The sequence below is a fragment of the Triturus cristatus genome, chromosome 4_1 (assembly GCF_964204655.1).
Source record: "Triturus cristatus chromosome 4_1, aTriCri1.1, whole genome shotgun sequence".
In the NCBI taxonomy this organism is placed as follows: Eukaryota; Metazoa; Chordata; class Amphibia; order Caudata; family Salamandridae; genus Triturus; species Triturus cristatus.
Window position 1 is genome coordinate 881,202,704 of NC_140585.1, and position 25,647 is coordinate 881,228,350.

Genomic DNA, 25,647 nt, shown 5'->3' on the forward strand with positions numbered 1-25,647 from the left:
CAGGGATCGAACTGTAAACCCTGTGCTCCGAAGTCAGATGCCCCACACCTCTCCACTGCCTGTCATTCAAACACAATTGTTGACTGCTGTTAAAGCTGGAATCCCAGGAAGAAGAGGGGAGATTGGAATAATAAATTGAAAGTGGGGATTAGCCACTTATAAAACTCGGAAAACTCTACCCTGGGTTGCAAATACCTTTTTCTAATATAGTCTGAATTCTTGTAATTCAAACATGCACTATGCAGAAATAAGTGTTTGTCACCAGTTTTCTGCAAATCAACGTGCTATGCCCTATACATACAATGAAATATAAATGTGCATACATACACACAGCATTTGAAAACTAAAAGACTATGAGATTACCGAGCACTAGTGGCCAATAAGAGGGTAGTAGTGAAGGCTACTCTTTAAGCCACTAACATTCCCATGCTCATATGCACCTACAAGCCCTACCCTAGGGTGGAGGCCTGTGTCCCTCCCATGACAACACTTCCAGACCCATTCTGTAAAAAGGAAGCTAAACCTATCATAGATAAGATGGGCCGAATTGAGGAAAGATCAGAGTTTGAAAGAACGTTGTACATTTGTAGCCGACCTTTCATGGATGCAGATTTCTAACTGTTTTGATCCCTTTCCCGTCCTGTAAAGTCATTTTCCCTACCCTTGTCTAAAGTACAATCCCAACCATTTCCTAGGTGGCAAAGGGTCAGAAAAGTCTTTTGAATGCCCACAAATGTGTAGATGTGTACGTTCATATGTTGTCAGTAGAAACGTTGAACGCCCGCCCACTCCTTGCCTACTCCCATCCCTGCTTGTAGGTTAACTAGGATTGTAGATTTACTTCCACAAAATTGTCTCGAGGAGAAATGAAAACATTTGAGAGTGCAGATATAACTTTGCTGGATGAGAAAAGTTGTTTTCTACTTGTAAATAGGGCTATTTGGACAATTAAGTCTCACTTCTTTAGATATCTTTGAGAAGAAGGTCCAACATGATTTTGAGGTGTTGGTGCGACTTGTCCCTAAAAATAAAAAAAAACACTGTATACAAAACTTAAAATTGATTCACAAGGCGAAAATGATGTGTGTAATGCAAATTATGCCTGAGCAGTCATTTGTGTGAAAACTGTTTGCAATGTATGCTCACGCATGCCAATATCACATGAGACTGCTGCTCGATGCGTATTCCTTCCAGTTTCTAAAGTAATATGGGAAGCGATGCTCATGCAGCACGTGCTGCCATGGCACACAGCCACTTTTACAATTTTTGCAAGACATTTTCTGAAACCAAATGCCCGTGTGCAGCTACTACCTGAAAATGCGCAAGTTGAATAAAACAATAAATACATAAAATACGTAAAACACATTCATTGAGAGTTAGGCACAATCAGGCTTGTTTGGTTAAACTTTTGCCTGGTCTTACTACAAATGTGGTAGTTCTCTGCAATGTGCACATTTTTCTATACAGCAGAAGCAGTGTCTATTCTCGAGTGCAAGATGAGTACTTAAGGAAATATGATTAACATGAGGAATCTCTAACTTGTTTAGTTTCGTAGGTATTCAAAAATGCTTCTAGTGCCTTTCATAAACTTTTCTGCTCTTTGAAATTTACACCTGAGTAGCCCTGATATGACTGTAGCAGAGAGTGTGTGAAGTGCTTGACTATCCTCTATTTTCCCCAGGAGGCAATGGAAAGGGTGGACTTCAGATGGGAAATGTGTTTTTCATGCAAAAAGAGGAAAGGGTTGGGAGCAGTAGAAGTAGATCAGAAATTAAGTAAATATCTTAATAGAGTGTCGATGGGTTTATAGAACTCTAGGGTCAGATTCTTAAAACTCTTTGCTCGTGTAAATGTAGCTTACGTGCACAAATATTTTTTCAAGTGTAAACCATATTTGTCATTCATCATCATAACTTTATTTTGATCATCAAGAGCATAAAAGGTGAACATACATAAACCCAGCATAATGGAATACAATGCAGCATGGAAGAAAAAGACCTAAACAACAATATAAGTCTTGAGCCAGAGAGCCCCCCCCCCCCCCAGATGCTTCTAAGTACACTGGAGATGTTACAAAAACCCTGATACAGGGCAACACATCTATGGATGAGTTCATCCAGATAAACCATTAAATTGTTAAGAACAGCTAGCTCCAGGCTTCCCATTTATTATCAACACCTAAAGGTTTTAATCTCAACCAGTTGGTCATCGCACCCACCCATAGAGCTGGACGTGTGCCATGTTTAATTTTCTCAAATATTCAATATTTGAGAGTGTCGAAGCCACTGCGCAAGCTATGAACGAACCACCTCCTCGTCCCTTTTACGTCCAGTTTCAAGGCTAAACATCCTTCAAGTGAAAAAATAACAGAAGTAAAGAGGAATTGGAGTAAGGTCACTACTAACACCCGGGGGCCAGTCCTACATGCAACAGCACCACAACTATCAGGCAATCCCGATAGCGCCACCTCCTGCTTTAACGTTTGGATTACGTCTGCTTTGAATACATTTGCACCTTTGAGGTCAATCACTACTTCTAGAGCCTCACCTTCGGGCCCTTGGTTCTCAGCCGACATCAGAGCGTAAAAGAGAAGCTGCCAATGGTTTGGAGAGCTGCCGAAGAAAGTCCTACGAGCCCACAGTCAAAAGTGCCTATAAGGAGTCCTTGAAGAAATTCCACAAACTGCTGAGGTGTAGGAGGAGGGAACATCTAGCGAGATGTATAGAGAGTTCTGAAAATTCCGTTAAGGAAATCTTTAAGATTGTAAAATCTTTTACCAAACCGGCAGCGTTGGATAGTACTTTCCATCCCTCCCATACCCTGTGCATGAGCCTGTCCGATTTCTTTGGGGGAAAAAAAAAAAAATTGCATTCCTCATTTACAGCTGTGAAAGAAACCACTGCAATTAAGCAGTCCACAGTCAACTTCCTTCCGGCGTTTCTGGAATTCAGGCCTATAAGAGCTGAGGAGTCATTGGCCAAACTTCTGTGATGTAAATCGGGATCCCTGGGGGTCCCCAGCCCCGCTTGGTTCTTTTAGATCACTGGCCCTGTGGCTAAATCCCTTACTAAACAAAATCTGGAATGCCTAATTTAAAACTGGGAAATTTCCGGCCACTTGGAAACAGGCATACCTACCACCATTGTGGAAGAAACCTAGAGCTGGCCCTGACGTGCTTAGCAATTTTCGTCCGATTTCCCTGCTATCTGGAGCCACTAAAGTCTTGGCGAAATTGGCTCAGTGACAACTAGTTGATTTTGTAGAAGCCAAAGGCACCCTACATGACTCTGTCAGGCTTCCAGTCGAGCTGTAGCATGGAGACAGCTTTGGTAGAAGTAGCCGAGTCAGTGAGAGTGACAGTTGACGGTGGCACATCTGCCATGTTAGAGCTGTTGGACCTATCAGCAGCATTTGATACGGTCTCACATTCAGTTCTGTTGGAAAGACTAGCCCATCTTGGCATTCAAGGATAGCACCTGCCTGGATCCGGTCGTATCTTGAAGACTGCGCCCAACGGGTTTTGCTTCGCCCGTTCTCCTCCTCACTCAAACCACTAGTATGCAGAGTGCCTCGGGTTCCACCTTGAGTCCGCTGCTCTTTATTATCTACCTTGCCCCTTTGGCTCTCTTATTGCCTCATGGGGAATGAAGGTAGTTTCCTATGCAGATGACACTCAGCTGGTGTTCTCTTTTAAAGAACAATCCACTGCATCCTTTCATGAATGTAATGAATGCTTAAAAGACATTGAAATCTGGATGAACAGAAACTGTCTGAAACCAAATGCAGACAAGGCGGAGGTCTTGTTCTTTAGTCAAGCATATCCCCCCCCACTCTCCCTCACCACTTTGCCTTTGGTGGCCGGGAGAGTTGGGCCCCCCACAAGTGCCTTAGGACTCAGTTAGAAATCTTGAAGTTAGGTGGGAGACAGACCTCTCCTTTACGGCACAAGTCCGGCAAATTTCAGCCACCTTTTTTGGGAAAATGAGATCCATGAGGAAAGTTTTACATTTTCTGCCGGAGGAGAGCCATAGGATCACAGTCCATACGTTGGTAACCTCTTAACTGGATTATGCCACTATCTGGGGTTGCCCGTCTACCTGATCCACAGGTTTCAGAATGCAGTGGCGAGGCTAATCCGTCGGGTCCCTTTTCGTCATCACATTTCCCTGCACTTGAGACAACTTCACTGGCTTCCAGTGGCCAGAAGGATAGAGTTGAAGATGCTCACCCTCGCCTTTCAAGCTTCTTATGGCAAGGGCCCTGGCTACCTCAGGCAGAGGCGTAGCCTATATCGCCAGAAACTGAGCCTGAGATCAAATCGCCTGCGCCTCCTCTGTGTACCTTGATACGCAAAGACTCGACAAGGGAGCCGATCCTTCATGGTAAGGACAGCCAAAGTATGGAACACACTGCCTAGCCATGTGCGCCTGTTAGAAACAGAACATGAGTTTAGGAAGGCCTTAAAAACCTGGCTCTTTAAGCAGGGACAGTAGTATCATTGGCTGCTCAGTCTCTCTAGTCTGTTTTCCAGCACCGGGACACCTCGGGCAAGGTAGCTGTGCTCTTTATAAATGGCCTTTGATTGATTGAACATTAAAAAGTAAAACAATTAAAATCTATTAGTTGAAAAGGAGTTACAAATGCATATACTTTCTTTATAGGCATATGCTTTGGGTAGACACAACAAATACACAACAGAGGACGGCAAAGGCCAAAATCAAAGTAGACCAATGAGTTAGTATGAAGGCTTCTATTAGTAGGCCCTTTGGTTTGCACTAACAAGAACAAGCTCTCTTGTAAATAAAAAAAAACAGTGGTTTATTATCTGCCTACTCCCTTTTTTATAGGTTACAAAACGTGCAAAAAAAGTGCTTGTGCCATTTGGTCGCACAAGCAGGAGCAAACATGCTTATTTGCACTGTCTGCCAAACCTCTTGATTGGAAAGTGCAAAAGGTGCACAAGTCAATAAAATATAAACGTAATTTAAAACAACCAATGTTGCGAGAAAAAGTACACAAACTGTGTAAACCTTGGTGTATTAAAAATATCTACGTGAATACATGGGTTATAGGAGCAATAGGATTCTAGAAGCTTCTCTCTCTTCTTTGAAAGTGCCAACGTGCAATGAGTGGCAAAGTGCACGAGCTATATAAAGTGCAGAATAATTGTAAACTAGTACGAGAAGAATAGAGCAGTCAACAAAAATGAAGAAGATCACAGCTCGACTCAGCAGTGGACTCTTATGGACATTGTGTTCACTGGATTTTTTTGTAGTTGTTGTAAAACTAACAATAGACTGCTCACTGATTTGCATACACTTGCAACGTCTAATTCATACTGAGAACATAAGTTTGGCCATGGAGAAAATCACCACTCCAGAGGTGTCAACAACACTCAGAATCCTAAAGGCCTTCATGTGCAATCTGGTACCCAAGTTCCTGCATAGTGGAACTATCCCTTTTGCAATTTGGGTACGATACACCAGACAAAAGAATAAGATGTGTGTAACAGATTTAGGTGCCTGTGGATAAACAGGGCACAGATCCCCCCCCCAAAGGAATCAAATGACCACTTACTACAAAACTGTTTTGTTGGGAGAGTCTTGGATCTAAACTGGATATACAATTTGCGTGCCAGATGGGGAGTAATTTTGTCAATTGTGGACTCATAGTGCAGACAAAGTTTGCCATTCACAAAATGTGGCTTAACACTTTTAAAATAAAAAGATGCACTCATATACAACATTGCCCCACATTGGTTCAATATTCTGTGGTAGAAAATCTTCTCCCAGAAGTGGTGAGAGGGTCTTTCTTGGTGGGAATACCGTGAAATTTCAAGCATAGCCCAAGAATATTGTAGCCAGACACTTTTTTATGAACCAGTAATGTATTCCAGTTTAGTACAGAAGCAAATCGGTTTCAAGACTGAGAGCACCACCAGAATTGGCCATGGTGTGGGAGAAGGGTGTAGGAGAAGGGGTTTTGCAACAGGTTCAGCAAAAATGAGGGCAAACAATTACACATGCAGAAATGGCTTTGCTTAAACTTAAATGTGATTTTCACGAAGGCCTCCTGTGAGCATTCCTGGAAAGATGCCACTTTCACTGCTTTCCAGTAGTACTTTGGAAGCCTTTGTGCAGTGCTTAATTTGAGCCGATAGTTTCTGGCGCTCTGCACTGGCACTTTATTGTCAACACCAGCTCTGCCACACGGTGGTGCTGTTTGTATTTTTTTTTTTTTTGAAGAACACTATATGTTGTTTAAGAATTAATATACATCATAATCACTAACATCTTTCACTTGGGCAGCATGTATTACTCATTTTAATGTATAGTTTAAGTCTGAATTGCCACACCTGTATGAGTGTGATGGCTAGTAGGGATGGTACTGTCATTGTCAGCGATGGTGGGAGTAATGGGTGGTGAAAGCTGCTGTGGCCTCCTGACAAGGGTCCTGGCACTTGTTTTTTTTTTTTTTTACATATTAAGTACTGTCATTGTGAATGGCACACATTGAACAATCTGCCCTCAAACGGAGGTGTAAAAAAGCTGCGAGTGTAGATGCTCTAATTTCTTTGAGAATCAAAGCCTAGTCGATCACACTTACGCTTTGGGGTTTTCTGAATCAGGTGAGCGGCCGTAAGTCTTCAATGTGCCGCGCAGCCACAAATCTTCGCTGTCTTTATGGATCACTCTATGGGTTCTAATATTTTTCTGACTGTGAGGTTGTTCAAAACCACAAGAGGGCAGCAAACTCACACAGACGTTTCGCAACACACGCAAAAGGCCAAATGTGTACATTTTTCTTTTTGTGGAAATACTTTTCTCGTGAAATCATGGTGGAGGAAGTGTTGGGACGAGGGTGATCGGGAAGAGAAACAATATTATCGTTTCACTTTTTCATTCTTTTTTAAAATCAAGATTTAGCCAATGTTGTCTCTAACTCAGGGTACCTCCCAGAATTTGTTGCCGTCAGGTAGACTTGGGGGCATCCTAGCTCAGTGTGTTCCTGCATCTGCTGCAGAAATCTGTGTGCCACCTGCAGTTGTGAGGGGCATTTATGACTATTATTCTCACCGGGATTGGGCTTTCACAGTGATATATACTGAACGCATTTTCTGTTTTCAGCACTTTGAAAACGCCAATCTGTGGCTACCAATATTGTATTATTCTGCTAACTGTTGTTTTAATAATGATGATGGTGGTGAGGATGATAAACTTCATCGTGTTATAATGAATGTTCACACACTGATTGTTGAATGCCAATTGGTCTCGCTTACCTTTGCATACAAGCGAGGCCGATTGCCAGTGTTTGTTTATGGTAGTCTGTCAAGATCGATGTTGCATCGCCCACATTTCTGCTGCAGCTTTTTCTAGTGACTGCTAGGTGGCACTGAAAGGCAGCAAAATAGTGTTTAAACAAGGCTCTGTTTACAATGTTGTGTTCGGAGCCGGAAGAATGACAAATCTCTGACAAACCAAAATGCTCCTGTGGGCGGGTCAAACACAGAAAGCAACAAATAGGAGCAAGACAACTGAGATTGATCCTAAAGCCATCCCATCATGAGCAAGGATTGGCCCTGTGGCATATTGCGTACAAAGCTGTCTGTACCGAGCCTGAAAAATGGGCAGTCAATAGGGTGCCATGGGCTCCGGTCCATAACTAATATTATAAACTGGCTCTGCTGTAAACAAAAATGCAAAATACACCAATATTAGAAAGTGCCAAACATGTAGGAGAGCATTTGACATATTTTCTTGCCCTGGTAGAATAATGTTATTAGAAAATGAACGAATAAATATGAATATTTCTTTTGGAAGAATTATTGCTACTCTAAATAAATTGAGCAAAAAGATCCAAATGTCAGTTGAGAATCCTGAATGTCTACTGAAATGCTAGATGTGTTTGCATCCACCAGACATTTCTTTAGAATGGAAGGTGGCCAATCGCCATGCGTCTAAGCTGTATAACGGCAAGTTTTCTATCTCCAGTAAACTTTCTGGGATGTGCATCTCACATCAGTTTCTACAGCGGCTGTGCCTAGCCTAATTACACCCCGCAGAGATTGGGGTGTAGCTTGCCTTTTGTTATAGTGATCCCCATCCTATGTCAGTGGTGTAGTCATTCTTTAGCTCCTGTCTCCACTCAAGTGGATCCAATGCTTCCCAGCTAGGTTTGCACTAAACAAGTAGCTATACATACATACATACATACATACAAGCATACAGTAGTAACCTGACAGATTTACTAAATTCAAAAAAGAAAGTTTGCTCTTCTGAACCTTTTCTCCTTTCAATCACACATTCTCTTTGACCTGGTGTTTTAGTCAACAACATGAACTCTTCTAGTGTGGACAGACAGGCAGTCTTACATGTGCAAGCACACACTGATTGTGTTTCAGGTTTGATAGTTGAGGGACACACATTGTAAGGCATTTCCAGTGTTGTGCATGTGATTCTTGAATTCGAGACCTACAGTAATGACACTATTGTCTACTATCTGCTTGCCTTTCGCAGTCAATAAGCACAGTCCCCCAGGACAAAAGTGAAGCTGTGGAGGAGGAGCATCTAGAGAGCACGGTAAGAATCTGCGTACTCTTCCCGTGTAGATGAGCCGCGAGACCCAGTTGATCTTTTCACGGTCTTTCACACTCGCACCATGCTTTGTTACTTATACCCCGACTTCCCATAGGCCCGGCAGAATGTACTGCTCTCACCCTACTCCTGTCAGCGCTATTGTCTCGGCACTTTCTCTCTCACATCTATGCATCTGCGCAGTTCGAACGGCCTATGGGCTCTCGCCCGGCCAAGATCCGCTGGGAGCTTGCCCTGGATAGGCCTATCTCTGTCTGGGGCTCTGTATACGGGACAATCTCTTTTCCCTAACGGTAGACTGAGCCTTATGCATTTTCGATACCTTCACCAGGCATACTATACCCTGCTAAATTACATCGCTTCAACGTAAGTGCTACTGATGAATCTGCTAGATGTCAGTGGAGTGTAGCTGACTTCATGCATCTTGCGTGGTCTTGTCCCCCAGCTTCGGCCTACTGGGCTGTAGTTTTTACTACTCTCTCTGATATCTTACATATATCACTCCTCCCTTCACCTGGGCTGGCACTGTAATTGATCCTATAGGCACAAACCTCGTCTCATGCTGCAGTGAATATATGACGTTACAACGCATGCTTTTACAACGCATTCTTTACATTGCAACTACCATTACATTGCATGATTTTACAACGCATGCCATTACAATGAATTTTAAAAAACTTCCATGACAATGCATTCCATTACAACGCATACCATTACAATGCATGACATTACAACGCATAATACTTTTAGGGCAACAGTAGGGTAAGTGTTGGATAGTGTAGGGGTATCCCACTCCAGTGAGTGCAACAGTAGGGTAAGTGTTGGATAGTGTAGTGGTAAAAATTACTATTCCCACTCCAGTGAGTGCAACAGTAGGGAAAGTGTTTGATAGTGTATGGGTAGAATGTACTATTCCCATGTACCCCAGAACCCATACCTACCCTAATACTAAAAAACCTCCATTACGTAGCTCATAATGCGTTGTAATGGCATGCGTTGTAATGGTATGCGTTGTAATTACATGCGTTGTAGTGACATGCCTTGTAATGGCATGCATTGTAATGGCATGTGATGTAAAGGCAGTTTTGTGGTAAAAGTTGCATTGTAAAGGTAGGTCGTTGTAATCACTGCGTTGTAATAGATGTTTCCTGCTGCAGTGTATACCTATGTCACTTCTGATGTGATTTTGCACCTGCATATATACTGAAATGTCTTTTTGAGCCTTGCACTTCCTACGTGACTAACTTTTAATATGATATAATTATTTGTTGTGAGATTTATGCATTATGCTATGTATGCCTCTTGACTGCCCGCCGCGACTTCCAGGGATTTTCACCATGCTTATAATTGTATTGTCTGTTGAGCTGCAGCTAATCATTGTTGTTACACTGTTTTTCTGTTTTAAAATAATAAATAAATTTAACTAAGAAAAATAAAATACATTAAAAAAAATAGTCTTCTTCCTCTCACCCATTAATTAGGAGGGTGAGTTGTCATTATAGCAACAAGCTCTTTTTCTTAGACTCCTGTAACTTGTTTCTGACTTCTTTCTCCCTCACATGCTCGATCTGAAATGCCTGTTGAGCTTTCAAAGTGCTGGGTGCAATTTGCCATTCTGATTTTCACTAAGTGTAGATCCAACCAAGCCTAATCCATTCCAGGAGTATTTAAGCAGTCCTCATGCCCCCCAACCCACCTTCAAGAAGTGTGAAAAAATTGTGCCAAATGTGGCCTTTTCATACAATTTGTTTTCACAAATTGGATAAAATAAATGACATATTAAGTTTATCAGGGCGTTCTGAAGACGTGTTCTTGAACTATCCTAATACTTTCATTGAGTTTCAAGGAACATCAACCCTCCCAGGGCTGTTTATGACACCTACCGGCCATAAATCTTTAAAAAATGGGAATATGAATTTATTTTGCCCAGTTTATCCCAAAACTGTCTAAATACCACAGCTTTTTCCCACAGTTGAACTATTCTAAATGTGCAATTTGACATGGCCTCCTATTTTTATTTTAATATATGGTGTCCTTTTTAGGTCTCGCTGAACCAGCGCATGCACTGCAAGAAATTTAGTAAACGGGCTTTTAAAAGTGCTACCAGAGGCTTTTCCTGGCTTCAAGCTTGCGGGCACGTGCGCGTGCACGCGCGCAGCCGCCATATGGGTTTCTGTCAAGTCTCATTAAGCCTTGCATGCCTCTCTCCGTGCTTCAATTCCCTCCCCCATCACAGATCGCATCACTCTGCTGGCCTCCACTCTCCCCCACCCCCCCTCTATACTGAGCGCGAGGCGCGCGCACGGCCAATGCTTCTTAAGTGTAACTAACAATACTTTTACTTTATAACTGCTACGGTGACGGCACCATGCACTTTGTAACAGGTGGCTTGAATATCTATGCACCAGATGCCAATGTAACACCACACCACACTCATTACGAACAAGCGACATGATACTGAAGTTTGTTCCTGCCCGCCCTACGCTCGTTAACGCCATTTAGCAACCAAGTGCAATTGCAGTGCTCGTTGGTGCACAAGGTATTTTCTATGCTGCATTTCTAATGTGCATTCATCCAGAACATTCCTCGCCCTCAACAAAACGGCTCCATCCGAGCCCTGCTGTGTCCGAACCATGCAGCGTGAGAGTAACCCTCCGCATTGACTCAGCACCGCTCCGGCCTCCCCGGGGCCTGCGGGCGGAGGTGGCCTCTGTCGAGCCCGGCGTCTGCAGTGTCCCGTTTACGTAGTGAGGCCTGCCTGCAATAGGGCTGGTGTCGCCCGTGTGACGATTGGAATGTCACTGCTTTGGCGAGTAAAACAACAATATGTTGCAAACCTCACAAAGGGGCCCTGATGACGAAGTGGACGGTGAGATATTTTACTGCTCTCCGTATATACCGATCCCTCAGGGCGTGGTAATTGCAGGGTACATAAATGGCTCATATTCTGAGATTTCAGCTGGAAAGTGAGAAATTGCAAGCGGAAGCTTCGATTTTTGTGCTGAATTCCGCATTTAACATAATTTATTGCACATTTCCCTGCAGTATATTTCAGCAGGATTGACCTGCCTGAGTTTGCCTGTGCAGATGTCTGGGGTGCAGTCACTTCCGCATTGTCCAGGATTCCGGTCCATAGCGCGCCCTTTTTTGCGCCTGAGTTTGGACTTTACGTCAAGATCATAATAGGGGGCCAGGTTCTCACACACACTGGTTCAAGTCCTTGATTTTAAACCCACCATTATTGCTGTCAAGTGTGTAAGGCTACTTGTTTTAATGGAAGCAAACTAAGACTACAACTCCCAGAATGCACTTGAGACTAAGACTACAAACAGTGTGCCCTGGGCTATGATGATGATTGTGGTGTCCCCCCTCAAAAGTAGTGAGCACCTACATACCTATTAGAACTACCTAGCACTGTTCATATCGGAAGGGAAGCAAAGTGCCTGGCGCTTGACTCTTGGAGACGAAGCAATACAACTCTGTGTCTGACTTGGGATGTCATTCCACTGTTTCGAAAGTCTAAACACTTGCAGGCATAAAGCGCTGGGAATAAATAGTTTGCAGGATAAAAAAAATGGAATCCAATAGTTAGGTGAAATGTCAGGGGAGACCTCCTGCCGTAAGCCTGAGCAGTCAGTGACGCTTGTAGGAGTCCAATTCTGGGCGAGAGGGGCAGCATGAGGGCTCAGGGGGACATTGAAGAGGAAGATATTAGTGTCCTGCCACTTTAAGAATATTTGTGACGCTTCAAATCTGGGAGTTGCAGTTTAAGAAAAATACAGTTTGACTTCTTAGTACATATTTGTTTTTTTTTAACTGAAACACTATTTTTAGGAGGGACAGGTTCCAGCCATGATGGCGTACAGTAAGTAGGGAGGTGGGAGCTGGAAACCCCTGACATTTGGAGGAACCATATTGATAACTGATCACTGGTACTCGGAAAAATTGATATTCTTTTTGTGTTGTAAGTATTTATTAACATTTTACAAAAGATTGCATCTTGAAAACAATAGCATCGGCCTCACTCTTACAATGACCGGGTGAACAGTATAACGAGAATTTTGTGCGACGTGTGCTTCTTAGGGGCTTAGAAAAGCATATATTGGTACATATGGGGGGGGGGAGAGGAAGGGTGGGGGTGAGGTATGGGGGATCCCGTGAGCTGCTAGGCATGCCGGTGGTAGCGGATCTAGTGTTGGCATAATGAGTGAGTACCTACGGGCGATGATTCTGATCATCAAATTGGGTTTTGCGCATGTACTGGGGCTGTCTATTAATCGGACACATCAACTTGCGACTCTGGGGGAGTGTTCTCTCTATTCCTGGGTGTAATATTCTGCCAATTTCTGAACAGTAGGAGTGCCGGTTGAGGCTGATATTGACAAGGATGTCGTTATAGAACGCAATGTTTGTACTTTCTTTTGTTTCTAGATTGTGAGTCTGGACATTTCATGGCTCCCTGTTTCATTGGCTGTCTGAGGTAGTTTGTGTTTCGGCCATGCGTTAGGGTGACCAGATTCCCAAAACAACAAGCATTGGCATAGCCAATAGGTCTCGCCTTTGGGACCTTATAAGTATTTAGTTATGTAGCACAATATCCTTGGTGCAACAACATCAACTGTTGCATGGCTAAACACTTATAAGGTCCCAAAGGCGAGACCTATTGGCTATGCCAATGCTCGTTTCACTTACACCTAAGACTGTCTTTCATTTCTCAGTTCTTTACCTTCCAAGTAAAATTGGAATTATATAATACGGTAGAGAGTCAACTTAGAACGTTAGGACTGCAAAATAAAAACTTTACACAGATCTCACCCCCTCGGAATTTAGATTCCTTAGCTATTTCTCCGATTAGCCTGATCTTACAGGCTTGAACAGTACAGTCACCGCCCATGTTTGAGACCGTACTCATCCAGAGAACATATTCATCCCTTTGAGATGCAGTCTTTGTGCGAGAATAAGAGATGGCGACATCTCTGTTTAACCATGGACACGTATTGAATGACCTCTCATTATCCTCACATGGTCCACCTTTTTTCTATCCTGGTCTTAAAACAACATACATGACTTAGCACAATCCAATCAATAAATGAAAGGGTTTGACATGGCTGCATGCTGCGTCCTAAAAATCATACTACAGATACATGAGTGATGCAGAAGTTGTACGGTCCTTTAGAATCTATGTCAGACTACCAGCGATTAATTAGTATCAGAACAAGCATTGGTACAGACAATAGTTCTCACCTATGCAGGAGCTATTGTCTTTGCCAATATTTTTTAGCCATGTTTTACACCAGCCTGGCAGCTGTTCAGCATTGCTAAAAGTTAGTGGTGTAAAAGAGAGGGCCACGGAGTGGAGTGTTGTAAAGTAGTGATGTGGAGAAGAGTGAAGTGTTTGGGAGTGGTGTGGTGTAGGGTAGAGTTGATTAGCGTGGAGTGAAATGAAATGGTGTAGAGTGGTGTAGAGTGGAAGGGCATAGAGTGGAGTAGAGTGGAATGACCTAAAGTGTCGTGGAGTGGTGTAGAGCAGAGTGCAGTGGCATAGAGGGTGTTGCATAGAATGGAGTAAAGTATTGTAGAGTAGAGAGGAGTAAAGTACTGTGAAGTGGAGTATAATGTCATGGAGTGGAGTGGCATAGAGTGGCTTGGAGTGGAGCAGTGTGGAGGGGAGTAAAAAACTGGAGTAGAGTGGAGTGGTGTGTTTTGTAGAATAGAGTGGAGTAAAGTGGCATGGAGTGGCATGGAGGGAGTTGTGTAGAGTGTCGTAGAGTGGAGTAGTGTCGTAGAGTAGAACAGAGTTGAGTAGAGTAGAGTGTAATGGAGTAGAGCACCATAGAGTGGAATATTGTGGAGTGGAGTGTTGTAGAGAGGAGTGTTGTTGAGTGGAGTCAAGTGGCCTAGAGTGAAATGGCGTAAAGTACAATGGTGCAGAGTACCTTGGTTTTGAGTAAAGTGGTGTAGAGTACATTTGTGTGGAGTGCAGTGATGTAGAGTAGAGTGGCATAGAGTAGAGTGGTGCAGAGTATAGTGGAGTGACGCAGTATAGATTGCAGTGGTGTAGAGTGCAGTGGCTCAGGGTGGAGTGGATCAGAGTGGAGTGGCGCAAAGTGGAGTAGTGCAGAGTGGAGTAGTGTGGCGTAGAGCAGATTGTTTCAGAGTAGAGTGAAGTGGTGCAGGGTAGAGTGGAGTGGTGAAGCTTAGAGTGCAGAGGTGCAGAGTAGAGTGCCATAGAGTGATGTGGGGTGCAGTGGTGCAGAGTAGATCACAGTGGCATGCAGTGCAGTCGGGTAGAGTGCATTGGTGTAGAGTGGAATGATGCAGAGTGAGTGGTGTAAAGTGTAGTGGCGTAGAGTTGAGCAGTGCAGAATATGGCAGTGGCATAAAGTGCAGTGGTGGAATGGCAGAGAGTTCAGTCTTGCAGAGTAGAGTGTTGTAGAGTGCAGTGGCATAGTGCAGTGTTGTAGAATGCGGTGATGTCAAGGAGTTTTGTAAAGTAGAGTGCTGTAGAGAGCAGTGGCGTACAGTACAATTGTGCAGAGTAGAATAGAGTGGCATAGAGTGCAGTGAAATAGAGCGCAATGGTGTAGAATGGCATAGCGTGCAGTGATGTAGAGTGCAGTAATGTAGAGTAGAGTGTTGCTGATTAGAGCATAGTGGTGAAGAGTGCAGTTGTTCAAAGTAGTTGGCTTAGAGTGCAGTGGCGTAGAGTACATTGTTTTTGAGTAACGTGGTGCATTGTTGTAGAGTGCAGTGGTGCGAGGTAGAGTCCAGTGGCCTAAACTGGAGGGGTGTAGCGTGCAGTGGCAAACAGTGCAGTGGTGCATAGTAGAGTAGAGTACATTGGCATAGAATGGAGTGTTGCAGAGTAGAGTAGAGAGGTGTAGAGGGCAGTTGCGTAGAATGCAGTGGAGTAGAGTGCCATGGTGTGGAATGCAGTGTCAGAGTAGAGTGGTGCATGGTACAGTGGAGTAGAGAGCAGTGATGAGGGGTACAGTGTTGCAGAGTAGAATAGAGTAGCATAGAGTGCAGTGGCATAGAGTGATGTGGCATTGAGTATATTGGTTTTGAGTAAAGGGGCGTAGAGTGCATTGGCATTGAGTGCACTGGTGTACAGTGCAGTGACATCAAGAAGAGTAAAGTAGTCTGGCGCAGGGTAGATTGTAGTGGCGTAGAGTGGAATGGTGTAATTTGGAATAGCACAGAGTGGAATAGAGTGGTATGGAGTGAAGCGACATATAGTAGATTATTTCAGTGTAGAGTGCAGTGGTATAGAGTAGAGTGTCGTAGATTGCAGTGGTTCAAAGTAGATTAGAGTGGTTTGCCGTAGAGTGCAGTGGTATAGAGTGGGGTGGCATGGTGAGCAAAAGAATGATGGATTTAACCCAGATCTCTTGACTGGGGGTGAAATGTTTTGATTTGTTCTGCATTCCGTCTATCAATTGTGTGTCTTTTGCTTTCTTGTCCTAAGTGCCCCAGGTATGCCCAGACGTGGGTCCTGGGCTCACTGTGCCACTGGAATCAAGCTATCCTGGCTGAAGAGGGGTGAAACCCCGAAACCGGTCCTAGGATGCTTGTTTCGGGTCCAGGGAGGACCTGGCTTGGCAGTTCGGGCTGGACTGTTCCCATGAGGCACAGGGTCAAGACTGATTTGTATATGGCCAGGTCTAAACTGGGGTGGCATGGTGAGCAAATGAATGATGGATTTAACCCAGATCTCTTGACTGGGGTGAATGTTTTGATTTGTTCTGCATTCCGTCCATCAATTGTGTGTCTTGTGGTAAAGAGTGGAGCAATGTGGAGTAGAGAGGCGTAGAGTGTAGTGGTGTACAGTATAGTGGTGTACAGTGCACTGGCATAGAGAATGGTATTGCAGAGACAGAGTTCGATGTTGCAGAGTGGAGTTGTGCAGATTGAAGTGGTTCGGGGGAGAGTGCAGTGGCATAGAGTGGAGTGATGCAGCATGGAGTGCTGTGGAGTCGAGTGCATTGGCGTTGATTGGTGAGAGTAGAGTGGTGCACAGTTGATTGCTGTGGCATATAGTGCAGTGGCAGAGAGTGCAATGCTGCAGAGTAGACTGGTATAGAGTGCAGTAGTGTATAGTAGAGTGCAGTGGCGCAGAGTAGAGTGCCATAGAGTGCAGTAGCATAGGGGAGAGTGGTGCAGAGTAGGTCAGAGTTTTACTGCACTCTACACCATTGTACTCTGTAGAGTGGCGTAGAGTGCAGTGGCTTGGAGTGTTGTAGAGTATAGTGGTGTAGAGTACAGTTCTGCAGTGTAGATTGGAGTAGAGTGCATTGTTTTTTAAATAAAGTGGTGTAGAGTGCATTGACATGCAGTGCAGTGGTTACAGTGGCGTGCAGTGGTGTAGAGTGAAGTGGTGCAGAGTAGAGTGGCACAGAGTGGAGGGGTGCAGCGAAGACTGCAGTGGTTTAGAGTAGATTGTTTCAGAGTAGAGTGAAGTGGTGTAGAGTGTAGTGGTGCATGGTAAAGTGCAGTGGTGCAGAGTAGATTAGAGTGGATTGGCATAGAGTGCACTGGCGTAGAGTGAAGTGGTACAGAGTAGAGAGCAGTGGCATAGAGTGTAGTGGCATAGAGAGCAGTATTGCAGAGTGGAGTGGCGTGGAGTGGTGCAGAGTGGAGTGGTGTGGAGTGCAATGGAGAAGAGTGCAGTGGTGCATAGTGGAGTTGAGTGAAGTAGACTGCACTGGCATATAGTAGAGGGATGCAGAGTACAGAGGTGGAGAGTGAAGTGGAGTGGAGTGGTGCAGAGTGGAGTGCAATGACAAAGTGTGGAGTCTCATAGAGTGGAGCAGTGTGGAGTTGTGCAGAGCAGAGTGCAGTGGCATGGACTGGTGCACAGTAGAGTGGAGTGGGGTAGCTTGGAGTATGCATGCTGTGGTAGTGTACTGCTATTACAGACAACACATCTTCAATTGAAATGGCCATTACATTTGCACAGACATACAGTTTTACTGATAAAAGTATACAGTGCCAAAATGATAATGTGTGGAAATGTTATCACCTAGTATATTGATGTGTTTTGCTCATATTCACATTTTTGGTCCCCCACACTTCAGGATTACCAAACAATGTGCTTCACTTGAGCTTTCCTAATTCTGATATATTCTGAAATATTTGCCATTTAATTTACAGACATTTAGATTGTGTTGTGTGCTAGAACAAAAATAACAACATGCAGCATTTCTCCAACACTAGGCCAGTAGCCAGCATGATTGTCATATGAATGTTATCACTTTGAGGTCAGAGAAAGAAAAGTAAACACCAGACTTCATTGGAAAACAGAGCTTGTCATTTGATCCCTGACTTTGAATGCACAGCCAATGTGATAAGATAAGAACAAGATCTAAAGGCCTGTTTACAGAAAGGGAGCACTGGGAAAGGTACAGCAAATAAGATATGAGCCACGGAGGGGAAGAACTCAAGCTGAACAACCTAAAACAAACAAAGCCAGCAAATAGAAAGCAGGCAAATGTGAGTTACAAAGCCAATGGTAAGCAATGGGCGAAATGCATTCCCATGGAAGCTTTATGAACGTCCCCAAGAATTGTTCACAAACTAGACAGCTGCTCTGTCTGTTAGGCTCCATCCTAAAAAGTGGGAGCAAGTTAGTTGTGTTTAAACAAAGGTACCAGTGCGGTTACACTCAAATCAAATCAAATCAAATAATCTTTATTGGGATATTAAAAATAACCATAAAAGATACATATAGTATAATCGGGCCTTCTTCTAATACAAAATATTTCAAACACCTATACATAATTCACATTAAAACAATCATGTTAAAAATCCATCAATATAAACATTAAAAACCGGGACAATAATACTCTGTTCATTTGGTCATATAAAATTTCCACCCTCCCTGGAGAGAAGGATCATGAGGCGCCAATCTAGATTTAGTTCTTTCATTTCTACTCCCTATGATGAGGGCAGCCTGATTAATCCTCTCCCCTGGTCTTTCTTAATTTAACTGCCAAACGCAAAAAATGTACTATACTGAATAGAGTGAAAGGTTCAGAGGCGAGTTTAAGAAATAAAAGAGCCACTTTAGCCTGTCTTATATTGGAGCGTTTTAGGATTGTTTTTAAAAAACAGTGATCGTGGGTAAGCATAAAAGGGGCAAATTAGGACAAAGTGGAGGGTGTCTTGCGGAGATCTAAGATCGCAGCCACAACACCCTTTTAAGCTTACGTCATGTACAAAACCCGCTGGAACAGACAGGATATGATGCAGAAGATCCCGTCTAAATCTGGACATTAAAAATCTATCCTGTCTGTTATACATATTGGCAAGATAGAATTCCATGCCTGGGTTAACTTTAATGAGCTGGTATGACCTTAGTGTACTTTTCAACCCTTCTCTAGCCTCTCTAGCCCTAACTAAATGCTGCATGCAATCTATCTTTATAACACCCTTGTCTCTGCTAGCCAACGTGCATGGTTCATAAAAAAAGTTTTCGTGACCCAGACTAGTCAGTACATCCCTTACATATTTGAGCCATGGTATTCGGGGCCACTTGTCCCCTTTCATACAATCCTCTAAAATCAGTCTGCTTAGACTTGCCTCTGGGTTTGTCCAGATTTTTATCCAACAAGAAATTGGTTTGAGGCCGGCCTTGTCAGTGAGATAATCTATACCTAGCTCCTCATGGGCAATAAACGAAGAAATGCATGTTGGCACTTGCAAAAGCCTTTTTAAGAATTTGTCTTCTTCACGTTGGATGTTCCCCACGTCTGTAAAACCCCAAACCTCGCTCCCATACAGGATCTTTGCACAACATACCGAACTATATAATTTCATGCGGGGACCAGCGACCCAATCTTGTCGCGTAGTTCATAATAGACCCCGCGGCGCTAGGATGTTGGCTACATTTATGACTTACTAGTGGCTTAAAGTTAAGATCTTGGTCAAAAACGATCCCCAGATAATTGAAAATTTTTACTTTTTCAAGTATATGGGTTCCTATTGTAAAACTACAATTCTTGGCTGGCTTTTTACCCACTTCCATGATATATGATTTTGAAAGGTTGGGCACTAAGTCTAAATCCGCCATGAATCTAACAAAACCATTAATAAGTGCCTGTAAACTCCTTCCTGTACGGGCCAAAAGGACTGCATCGTCTGCATATAGGAGGACTGGTATACTTCTCCTCCCTATGCAGGGACAGTCTGCCTCCAGTACTCCCAACGCCCTGTCTAGCCCGTTTATATAAAGCGTGAACAGAAAGGGCGCTAGGATACAGCCTTGCCGCACCCCTCCCCGGCATTGGAAGTCTTCTGTGAGGTCACCATCATCGGTGAATCTCACCCGTGCCGTTGTATCGAGGTGAAGCGTCTGTAAAACTCGTATCAGTCCTGGTTCAATACCCATCTCTGCCAGCATCTCCCACAGCTTTCTTCTGTTAACACAGTCGAAAGCTGCTGAGAGATCCATAAATGCCAGATACACAGTACCTTCCCTAGCCAGAGTGTATTTGGCCACTAGATGATAGAGATTGAGGCACTGGTCTGTGGTAGAACGCCCATTTCGAAACCCATACTGGAGATCGGTAATAATGTTATGTTCTTCGGCCCAATCCGAGAGACGATTTAAGATGACTCTGCCCAAAACTTTCGCCGTGACATCTATAAGGGATATTGGGCGATAGCATTGTGGGTCATTTCTATTTCCCTTTTTGAATATTGGCACAATAACAGCAGTGGACCACGATCTTGGCAATCCCACCTCTCTGGCTGCGTTTAGTACCCTGGACAATATTGGGGCCCAGAGGTCTACTTGACTTTTAAGTAAGTCTGGTGGAATCCCATCAGGCCCTGGCGCCTTTCTCAGTGCCAGGCCGTCTATTCCTGATTTTACTTCTGCAACCGTAAATGGTGTACACTCACCCTCAGGTGATTCTATAACTTGGGATTGCTGCATCTCTTGATTGCCCCGGTTATATAAACTTGTGAAAGGCGCTACCCAAGCTTCTGGCAAAATATGGGACGCCACTTGTGGCTTGTTCGGGGCTTGAAAGCATGGGTCATTTATTATTCTCCAGAAGCAGGTCATATCGCGGCGCTCCGCTGCTTCTCTTAGTGACTCCCAGGCCTGAGATTGAAGGCAATTTTTCCGCCTATTGATAGCCTTTTTGTACCGATTCCTGCAATCAGCAATCGCACCTCTGTCCCTTGGGGCTGTTTTAAGTGCCTGCTTCAGGTTTCTAAGAGACTTAGAACATTCCTTATCAAACCATCTGGGGCAGAGGTCGGTCTGCTTTTTCGATTTACGCCTCAAAAGACTATCAATGTGCTGGGCAGTGCCCTCAAATGCTGCAATCAGGTCGCTCCCCTCTACCGTGCTGTCTAGGCATTTCCACGTCTGACTATCACTGTCTGCAAGGAGCGCTCAGTGTAATGCTAGCCCATCGATCTTACTCCATTTAATTCTCCTGCCCTGGTCCTTTGCCTTATATTGTCCCTCAGTGATCCTTATATCCACTTTAGTGCGCAGGTCTGAAATCCCTATTATCAGTTCTAACGGGTTGTGGTCGCTAAATGCACTAGGAACTATCGAAAAGTGACTAACCCGACCAATTAGGGCGTTAGAGACAAAGATATAGTCGATGATAGAATCACAGCCCCGTCCCTTGAACGAGGGAGTCATTGTATTTGGTGGTCCGCCATCGACTAGATCCATCGTGTGTGTGAGGGCCAACTTACCCAAGATTGTGCCTAGTGCCATGCCCTCTCTGGAGTGCTCTGTGTGCCATCCCTTTATAGAGGGGCAAGCGTCCCATATACCTCCTTCCCATTTCAAGTAGGGGCACTGGTGGGTATTAAAATCCCCCATCAGAACTAACTGGATACTTGAATCCCCCGTGTCGTTTAAACCCATTAATCTTTCATCTAGCTCCACCAGATTTGACATTGATTGTCCCGCGTTATAAAAATTTATAAAAATAACCTTGAGACCCTTTGTAATGTATCTTATGCCCTGGAGACAATCAGAGTCCCACCCCAGGTCTTGCCAGCTTCCTTGCAGCGTCAGTGCCACATACGTAATTAGACCACCCTTGGCACGACCCATTGGCGATTTGCGGGCCGGGACGAAAAACAGATTGTATCCCTCCAGGAATAACCCACTGCAATCTGTTTCCCAAGTTTCCTGCAGGCAAATAACTTTGTACCCTTTAACAAAGACTTGCCATTCGCTATTAGAGACTTTAGTTGCAAGTCCAGCAATGTTCCAGGATATCAGCCTCAGCTCCGAGCTTGTTTGAACCCGGCCGCTGGTTCCTCCCTTGACATTCCTTTGCGAGGGGTTTGTCTCTGGGCAGATTACTTTCAGGGGCGTATCTTCCACAACCCTCACCAGCCCTACGGGTGTACCAGCTTTTAGATCCTGGGCATTATTTCCTATTTTGGTTACGATTCCCAGGTTCCCTTGGGTGTCAAGTACTCTCTCGACCTCAATGCTCACCAAACTCCCCAGTCAATCTTGTTCATCCAGAGCAGAAGAATTGGAGAGGGGTGCAAATCTATTTGAAGCCAAGCGCGTGTTATCGTCTCTGCTTTTCTTAAATATTCTTGGCCATTGCAAGTTCTGCCCCGGGTCAAGGGCACTGTCCCTATAGAAGAAATACAATGGGAGCATCCTTATGCATGACCCTCTCTCACTCTCCCCATACCGGTTATCTAGAAGTTCTTTAACTAACTCCGGATATCTAAAATTTACAATAATGCAGTCACCTGCAATTTTTTTCTCTCCACCCCCGATCCAGGCCACCCTCCTGGCCATGAGAATTTGATCATGCTGAAATCTCCTTACTGGTATATTGTTGTGAATCCAGTGCGCGGCCTTATTAATCAGAGTACTGGCCGATTCCTCGCTGCCATTATTTATTCCTGGTACTCCTGCTAGCACTACTGAGTGAGGACAGGAGGCCGGGGGTAAATCTAGTGTCTGGAGACCTGGAGTGCCCTGGATACAGTCCATACTGTTATTCTTGGAGGACCTCTTGGGCTCCTTTTGTACCCGACCACTATCCCTAATCTCATGTGGGATACCTAGGTTATCTGGGGCCTCCCTGCTCAAGTCCTTATTGCTAGTTGTGTCTGTCTCCGGGGGTGTCTTTCTATGCTCGCTCTGGGCTTTCTCCACATTAATTGTTACCTTGTTTCTACGGTCAGCCACTGTAGTCCCCTCCTCTCTCTCCTGCGGGAGATCCTTAGTGGATTGCCCCCTGTTATTGGCCACAAAGCTATTTATAATCCCTTCCATATTAGAGATTTTCGCCATTACTGGCCCTAAAAAGTGGTGGAGGAGCTGTTCCATTTTATTTTCTAATGCTAAGATAATTTCTTGGGTCCCATCCATCCCTCTTTCGCTATGACAATTTGGACAGCCTATATTGTCAGGGTTCTTACTAGTGCCTTTGATGGACTTAGCCATCCCTTTTCGACTGGGTTTACTGGCACGGGTAGAGCATTGTGATCCACCCGACTCTGAGAGCCCCGCTAAGACTTGTGGTTTTTTAGAGCGTGTAACTACCTCTCTACTAGGACTCCGTATAGGGTTAGCATCTCCTGATACTAGATGTGTACTAGACCCCTCTCTTGGAACGTCCCCCTGCACTGCTCTTTGTTGGGTAATCATTTGGGTGTCCCCTATGCCATGTGATCCCAATGCTGCATTTTGCCCACCGTTAAACGGCCCTGTTGAGCCCACTGTCGTAGTATCCCCCTGTAAACTTAGATCGACAGTTAGCGGTGTGTCAGAAATGTCAGACTGAATTTCGTGGACCGGAGTAGGTTCAATTGAATGTGCCCCTCCACCGGGCGTTAGGCAGGAGGCTATGTTACCCAAAGAGGATCGCTTCTTTGCTATCTGGGAATCCAGGGAGAGTCTATGCTCAGCCAATTGAATCTCGTGTACTAAAAGCGATTCAGCTCTTGTAATAAAAGCATCGAGAGTCCCTTTAACCCCTCCCTCCACCCTCGGCTTGGTGATCTTACTTTTGACCATAATCAGACGAAACAGTACTGAGTATCCCTATCACAAACCCTCTTGTTTTAAATACACAAATCTGTTAAAGCTAGCAATATTACAGTGAAACCGGCTGTACTTGGCACCCGCCGTTTTTAGGCAGTCTACCTGAGAGCAATGTGCACAAGGCCAGGTCAGTGAGGCATACAACATATATTTAAGTCACCTGAGTAGCAGCATGTAATGTAGGGCCTCTCGTGTCCACGCCTACAGGATGGAAGTATCGATAGATGACTAAGGCCAGGAAGGGAGAAAAGGAAGAACGGGACGTGGCCCAGCCTGGCCTCCTTCGGCCCCTGACGGCCACAGACGGCCCGCCCTTTGCCCGGGCTTAGCCCGGTGCTACCCGCGCGCTATCCCGCGACGCGGGAGGACCGCTGTGATTTAAAGCGCCTCCAGGCGCGTGAGCTGCGTCGCCTGGTTCCGCCCTCCGACGCTGGGGAGCCTGGGAGGTGAAGTCCCTCCGCACTGCGGCCGCGATGTTTTGGCGGTGCGGCGGCGGGAGGGGGAAAGAGCAACAACACACAGGGCAGCCACGGGATGAAACCGGTAGGTGCAAGGTCCCAGAGATTAGCCACGAGCTGACTTTGACTTTGTCCCCCGCTCCACCGGAGGACCGCTGTGATTTAAAGCGCCTCCAGGCGCGTGAGCTGCGTCGCCTGGTTCCGCCCTCCGACGCTGGGGAGCCTGGGAGGTGAAGTCCCTCCGCACTGCGGCCGCGATGTTTTGGCGGTGCGGCGGCGGGAGGGAGAAAGAGCAACAACACACAGGGCAGCCACGGGATGAAACCGGTAGGTGCAAGGTCCCAGAGATTAGCCATGAGCTGACTTTGACTTTGACTTTGTCCCCCACTCCACCGGAGGACCGCTGTGATTTAAAGCGCCTCCAGGCGTGTGAGCTGCGTCGCCTGGTTCTGCCCTCCGATGCTGGGGAGCCTGGGAGGTGAAGTCCCTCCGCACTGCGACCGCGATGTTTTGGCGGTGCGGCGGCGGGAGGGAGAAAGAGCAACAACACACAGGGCAGCCACGGGATGAAACCGGTAGGTGCAAGGTCCCAGAGATTAGCCACGAGCTGACTTTGACTTTGACTTTGTCCCCCGCTCCACCGGAGGACCGCTGTGATTTAAAGCGCCTCCAGGTGTGTGAGCTGCGTCGCCTGGTTCCGCCCTCCGACGCTGGGGAGCCTGGGAGGTGAAGTCCCTCCGCACTGCGGCCACGATGTTTTGGCGGTGCGGCGGCGGGAGGGAGAAAGAGCAACAACACACAGGGCAGCCACGGGATGAAACCGATAGGTGCAAGGTCCCAGAGATTAGCCACGAGCTGACTTTGACTTTGCGGTTACACTCATTTTGTTTGTTTAAATTTGTTTATTGAATTTAAAAATGTTCACATATTAGGTCATACAACAACATATTCCAAGTTCCAGCTATAGACTTTTCTGAACTTGTACCCATTATGTTTTATCACGATTGATTGTTACAGAGTCATGTCTAACACATTTGCAATACTTGCGATGTCTATTGCCTACAAATGCAAACATTATGCAACATAACATTGATATAACAAGAGAACAGTACAGTTACCCCTCCTCGCGTTTCCAATCAATTAAATCAGCAATCCCTTTCAGAAATTCTGTGCCGTTATCCTGTTGTGCTTGCTCCGCCTTCACCCACACCCTCCTGCCACTACCCATTATCTACACATCCCAATGTCAACGTTCTTGGTTCTGGAATGATTGATATTTGATCTGGATAGGTTTTAAGGGCTTACCACAGCTGAAGCCTTATGTGTCTCCCTCACTGGCTATTACTTGCACATCTGCCTGCCTTGTATGTGTTATTGAATAATTCTTACTCCTCATCGTGTTCGGACGCGCTCACCAATGTTTCAGAGTAGTTCTGCCATGCTGTATGGAACTATGACAATATCACATCCCACAGTGCTGCCAGTCCAGGGCGGTTACACTCATTGAGGTATTCTGCTCTACGTGCCAGACCACAAATATGAC

General features: G+C 45.1%; 1 protein-coding gene across 1 annotated transcript in view; it reads left to right on the forward strand.

The window, feature by feature from the left end:
• The window catches only part of LOC146855703 (uncharacterized), a 1,104,791-nt gene that overhangs the window by 670,242 nt on the left and 408,902 nt on the right, over window positions 1-25,647 (forward strand). The window contains exon 71 of the mRNA XM_085653597.1: window positions 8,517-8,579. Within this exon, the coding sequence (XP_085509723.1) occupies window positions 8,517-8,579 (63 nt within the window). The remainder of the gene's footprint in view (window positions 1-8,516; window positions 8,580-25,647) is intronic.